Below are 6675 nucleotides of genomic sequence, written 5' to 3'. Positions count from 1 at the left end.
ATGACATTGTTTTGCAATTATTTGTTCATTTTGCTCCCTGATGCCTTAAATCTTTGTTGATTAAAACATTTTAAAAAACTATCTGTTTTCACCTGTGTTGCTTGTTTTAAACATGTGTGCTAATTTATAAAAAATGCTACTATTCCCATAAAGTCTCACCAACATGACTGCCCAAATGTAACCCGAAGGAAGATGACACTAGCAGATGTGCCAGACTGGATGGAGGAAAGCCCAAGGGGCGTCAGTCCTACACAAAATCTACAAGGAACTGAGGAAAGCTGGAAGCAGGACGGGGTGAGTGTCTCCAGGAAAGGGTCCACCAATTGGCTGTCTAGTACCAAGTGGTCAGCACTGAAAAGATACATACAAGTAACCTTATATGGACAGAAGAGTTTTATATGTGTACATACAAATACATATGTGTATGCCACAATAACTAATGAGTAAGGAACCCATGAATTTGAAGAAGAGCGAAGGGGTATATGGGAGGGTTTGGAGGGAAGGAGGGAGAGAAGTAGCATTACTATAAATTACAATCTCAAAAATAAACACAGAAAAACAACAAAACCAAAAAAATGGCAATTGACTTTTTTTCTATCACTCTAATATGCAAAATTTGCTAACCTCTGATAGTTTTTAAGTACTTTGGCATTTCTAGATAGAAAATAATATCACCTAAGAACAATAAAAATTTCCCCTTAATTTCAATTGATTTTTTTTTCTCATCTGACACTGCCCATTAAGAATTTTAGTGCTAGGCAGTGGTGGCGCTTGCCTTTAATCCCAGCACTTGGGAGGGAGAGGCAGGTGGATCTCTGTGAGTTCAAGGCCAGCCTGGTCTCCAAATCGAATTCCAGGAAAGACTCAAAGCTACACAGAGAAACCCTGACTTGGGGGGGGGGGAGAATTTTAGCAAAATAGCAAACTGAGGCAGTGATATCGAACTCTGTTTGGTTTTGGTTTTTTTTTTTTTCCTTTTTTTAAAGCTGAGGATCGAACCCAAGGCCTTGCACTTGCTATGCAAGCACTCTACCACTGAGCTAAATCCCCAAACCTCAAACTCTGTTTTTATTTCCAACTTTGAGAATTCCTTATCATTGGCAATGAATATGTTTGTTGTAGAATTTTAGAGACCCATCATCAATTTAAGAGACTCCTCTTTTCTGGGATTGTTGAGAGTTGCACTCCACTAATTTGGTTAAGAACTTTTAACATCCATTACCAAACATAGTAACAGTTACATTGTTTCATCTTTGACTTAGGAGTTATTTAGAAAATCATAGTTTAATATCCATATAAGCGTATCTTTAGTCATTATTCATTGATTGTAACTAAATGGGTCTGTTAGTTAAATTTGAGTTTATGATGTCCCCTCATCAGCTTCCAACTAGGCAGCTTTCAGTTGAGATGTTTTCTTACATATCTCTCAAATCTGCTTTGTCAACATACTTATCTACATAGTTTTCCTTTCTCTATGCTCAACTCATAAAAACAAAATTAACATACCCACTGTTGTTGAAAATGGGTGCATGGCGTGCATTAGAACAGAACTGGAGTGTGTCACTCCACAAATGGGAACGGTGTCATGGAAAGTGTTGTTTGAAGTAAAACACTTCAGGAAATGATGCTGTCACCCCTAACTATGAAGAGGCAACTCAATCAGAAAAGTATACAAATAGAAGCAAGCTATCCCTGTACACAAGTGCAAATGTTAGAGTGTTTCATTAAAAAAAAAAAAAAGCCTTACATTGATCTTTAAGACTGAAAACTAAACACTCACATTTTTGTTTTAGCCACACTGAAAATGGGTAATTTTGAGAATATTTTCAAACATTAAATTAAAAATATATTATTCGGACTCCACGATCCTAAAATGAAAAAGTAATAATAAAAAGCTCCCAGGTGAGGCCTTACTTTGTCGCTTTTGTTTTTGAGACAGGATCTCACTGTGTGGCGCTGAGTGACATGGAACACACTTTGTAAACCAGGTTGACCTTGAACTCAAAGATCTGCCTGCCCCTGCCTCCTGAGTGTGTGATGGAAAGGCTTGGGACACCACTTGCCTGGCATCTCACTTCAGTAATACTTCTGGGAACTACATCAGTTCACTATTCTTTAAAAGAACCTCCTTTGCTCCGTTATAATCATTAAACTTTTGTTTTTGTGACAGGAAAATGTTCCCTTTTCAGTGTTGAGTGTAGCACCTCTCAGCAGATAGATTTTGCAGTTGTCAATTAAAAGATACTGTTCAGCAACTTCCCTGCTTGATAAACCCACTTTGTCTCTCTCTCTCTCTCATACATCAAAGGGTATTTATATTAAAATTCCCCCAAGGGATTCATCACCAACTGCAAGCCCGGGACTTGGTTGAATTTGTGTTTGCTTTATGAGTTATTGCTGAGAGCTCTGTTGAAGATCTAGGAAAAGAAAGAAAATGGTAATTGTTTTCCATAGAGACTGTCACAAACAGCAGAGATCAGAACATGTCTGTGCAATCTAACTTGCTTACGATTAAAGAATGATTTTAATTGTCAAACTTTGAAATTTTATTAAACGTTTGCGGTAATGTATTGAATGAATCCCAGACATACATAAATAAACAGTCAGCTGTTTGCAATTTGCATTTTATCAGTTTTGCAAGAGCACAATGTTCTCCCTGCATCATATTCTCAGAATTTGCATCTTATCATCCTTGGCTATCCACTATATACTATGGAGTACTTGAATATCTCTTTCTTTGAATTTTCATTTTTGATTGTAAATCAGGTGATGGCTGGCATTTTTCTCTTTTCCATTTTTCTCTCTTCTCTCAACCTCCAAGTTTACTTACTTCCATTTCTTCTTGGCTCTAAAAATAAAACACCAACAATATTTTACATTTTGGTTTGGAGCATCCATAATTCATATCTCTTGTGTTAATTACCATAAAATCTAAAGGCAAAAACAAAACCAAGCTTAGTGTTCTATTAAGTTTTTTTTTTAATGTTATTCAAGCCTCCTAGGTTTCTTTTCCATGCTCTTTCAGCGTTGCATTTTAGATAGAAGGTTGGTGAGAGATTGAATTAACACTGCATATAAGTCTACATTTAGAGGACACCCACAATGAATGGAATGAATATTCTATGACATGAAGACAGGCGCTTCCATAGTCACTCTGGTATGTCCCTATCAGAATGGCCATGTGGCCACAAGGGAAGGCTGGTAATGAGAATATCTCCAGCCCCCTTCAGCTTGTATCCCTGTTCTTCATAGGCGACCAGCTCTTTCCTCTCCTCTCCCACTGCACCCTCAGCATCCTGCAACATTCTCCCAAAAGACTCCTGGGGTCGGTTTACATTTCCTTGGTCTTGGCTGCCAGAGCCTCCAAGGAACAGGCAAGTGGCAGCTTGTGTTTTCTGTCTCTTCCCTCCAGCAATCCATCTGTCCAATGGGAAGTGTCACGATGCCTGTTCTGCACCCTAGCAAGAATATGTGTGGGAAGAAACACAAGCTAATCTTTCTCTTTTCGTTCTGAGGATGACAACAACCCAAAAGGATGAATTTGGGGCATTACTAGTTTCTCAATCAAAAGCAAGTAAGAAAACATGCATGCAGTTTGTAAAATATTATTCATTTTATAAAGTATTTTACAATATATAGACCTTAAATATAAGTCCTCATTCCTGAGGATTTGTAGACAAATTCAGTTGAATTTGGTAATTTCTTAGTTACTTCGATTTCATAATTCAGTCACATTTAAAGGTTTTTCTTGGGGTTTTGTTCCAGCTCCAGACTCTGTGTGGCTGTTCCTAATTTCTGGGATGGGTCAAGGACAATGGTAGCTGCCATGTGGCAGCCAAAGAGAGAATACATAATTTCCACACTCCTGATGTAGCTGGGTCGTAAGCCAGTTAACCTGCCTAGGGTTTCACAAACTTTAACATGCACCCCAGTCACCTGGCAATGTTGGTAAGATGGGATCCTGCCACAGCAGGAATAATACAGAGACTCCACATTTCTAATGAGCTCCCCAGGGATGGCATTGCAGATCATTCTTTCATGAACAAGGTTTTGCTCCCTGGATGCCGGGCTGGTATGTACTTACATCTCTGTCAGAGGCCATCTGTTGAGATCATAGCTCAGTGCCACGATCACCCCAGTAGAGTTCAACAACAAACATGTCTTTCTGAAGTTCATCCCCTCACTTGTAGCCAGAACACTTCACGCATTCATATTGTGATCTCTCTGTTTCTCAAGGGCTGTCTCCCACAGGACTGTGTGATGCCCTCCTATGTATCCTTGACACTTAGAACTCTCAAGAAGCAGTCTGCAACCTCCCATGTGATATGAGGCCTGCCTTTCCCCTAACCACATGGCCCTGAGACATTCTTTTCAGAGCTTTTCTCCATGCCCTGAACCGGAGAAGTACAATGTAGCCCGGCATGGATGCTTGGATTCTGTACTACATGGAGGTGGTACACACTCACATTTGGAGGGACTTTTCCATCCCCCAGATATTTCTCCTGCTGCTGTCTAACAATTTGGTTTGGGGGAGGGAGGCACTGGGGTACAAAATTCACAATTATGACAGTATGAGGGGAAAGAGCACATCCTTAACATCCCAAATGCGTCTCTCTCAGAGGGAAACCACAGCAAGCAAAGCCGTGACTTAGAAATGCCTAGTTCCTTCCAGTATTTTCATTGTATCATTACTTTTGCTTTCTCCCTCCTCTGTTCCCTTTCAAATTATGCTTGATCACATGTGACAATCCAGCCCATGTTAAGAGAAAATTCACTCAGTTAAATAATACCGTATCAATATTCTCTCGAAGCATGATTTGGTTTGGAAAATGAGGGGAACTAGGAGCTGTCTCCAAAATGTAACAGTATACCGCTTCTGGGTACTGACTCACAGTTGAAGTCAAATGAGGTTTTAAGAAGTGTCATCTAAGCCATTTACTCTGAAGGAAGGAAAATAAGCTAGTCTTCATGTGAACCTGCTGGAAGGCCCTGGTATAAAAGCTTATGGCATCAGAATATTTTAAAAATACTAGGGTATTCATTTAGATACAATACAGGGTCCCTATCTGAATTATTTGTTCTGAAAGATTCAATTGTCTGAGGAGTAATTTGTATTCACTGTAACTAATTTCTAAGCAAAGACCTATCTGTGGTCAGGATCCCTACAAATGTCTCATCTGAGATTCTCAACATTCCTGTTCCCTCAGTGAGTATAACGTAACAAGTGGGACAATACAGTCACTTGATACCTCCTTGGCAATCAAATTCATGGACTGCTAGCCTATACCAGCCTACATCTGTCTAAGGTAAATACAGCAAGAGAGAATACCTTATTTGTGCAAAATATTTGCACTGTATTATAGCAAAGAGTAGTTTAGCATATGTAATTATTACAATTACTGTGTTTGATGGAGAGGAAAAACAATATCCAAGGTTTTCTGATAACACATAAATAGGTAAACCTGAACACCATGAAATAAAGTAATATTAACTTGCCACTGTACTGGGGCACTACTAACTCTCCAGGTCTTATATGTAGTTAAATGATCTTGAAATTTTTTTTTTTATTTTAAATGTTTTAAAATCTGTTTCTTGACTTAAGAACTTGTAATTTATTTCCAGGACTACATGGCACATTAAAGTCAGCAGTGGATATTTACCTGGATATATCTTTTCCGTTTTTGAATATGTTTTTGAAAAAGGAATTCTTCTTCGCCAGGCTGAACCATTATATGATGTTGACATATGTTTATCTGAGAAAATAAAAAGGAAAGACTGCTTGCAAATATTGCCGAATTCAAACAACTATATTCCAAGAGCATTCTAAAGCTACAAATATCTCAGCAGTAAGGATTATCCTCCACGTGTTTCCTCTACCATTTGAAAACTAAAGCAACAGAGATTCAAGTGAGTTTATTAAGCCCACTTAAGTGATCAGCAAGCATGGTTACAAGTCTCTTAATTTACTGTTCATTTCCTCAAATAAGCCTCAATCCCATGAGGCTAATCTAGAAGACAGAACAGTGTCTGGATACAGTATTTCATGACCTTCCTTTTGTAACTTAACGCACTGTCCTACTAGTGTCTGGAGAGGCCATGAATTTGAAAGAGACCAAAGAGGGGATTGTGGGAGGCCTTGGAGAGAGGAAAGGGAAGGGAGAGATGATATACTTATATTATACGATCTCAAAAAATAGAGAAAATTAACATTTCAGACAATACATAACCTACTTTGTAAATATATTTTTAATTTTACTTTAAAGACAACAAGTCCCACATTTGCCTCCAGGAAATGCCCTCTGTAAAAACAGTGACCACCGGAATCATGAACTGGAGGCCTCAGGAAGCAAGAGCAGGCTTGTACACACACACACACACACACACACACACACACACACACACACACACACAGACACACGGAATAAGTTGTCTATAAAGACATGCTTTGAGCTCCTCCCTAACACTGTTAAATTTTCGTTCTCAGGATTATTACCACACATCTATAGTTCTCAGAGTGTGACTCAGAATAAATCTCAAGAACTTTCTTTTTTGTGTCCTTTTTTGTGAGTTGATATTTACACGAATGAGGCACAGCAGAGTCCAGGATAGTGGGTGGCACATTCAGTTCACACAGATCTGGACTTAGGCAATGCACTGTGCTAGTATGCATTGTAG

General features: G+C 38.8%; 1 protein-coding gene across 3 annotated transcripts in view; it reads right to left on the bottom strand.

Moving 5' to 3' along the window:
- Nucleotides 1-2522: 2522 nt before the first annotated feature.
- The window catches only part of C20H12orf50 (chromosome 20 C12orf50 homolog), a 31342-nt gene continuing 27189 nt past the window's right edge, over nt 2523-6675 (bottom strand). For 2 of the 3 annotated variants that reach the window (XM_036170202.1, XM_036170203.1), the window contains 2 exons: nt 5661-5753; nt 2523-2848 (listed from right to left, as the gene is read on the bottom strand). In XM_036170202.1, coding sequence (XP_036026095.1) covers nt 2823-2848; nt 5661-5753 — 119 coding nt within the window. In that variant the 3' untranslated portion in view covers nt 2523-2822. The remainder of the gene's footprint in view (nt 2849-5660; nt 5754-6675) is intronic. The other variant, XM_036170201.1, reaches the window with a different exon arrangement.

The sequence above is a fragment of the Onychomys torridus genome, chromosome 20 (assembly GCF_903995425.1).
Source record: "Onychomys torridus chromosome 20, mOncTor1.1, whole genome shotgun sequence".
NCBI lineage: Eukaryota > Metazoa > Chordata > Mammalia > Rodentia > Cricetidae > Onychomys > Onychomys torridus.
Note: the sequence above shows the minus strand (reverse complement) of the source record. Positions and strands in the feature narration are given on the sequence as shown.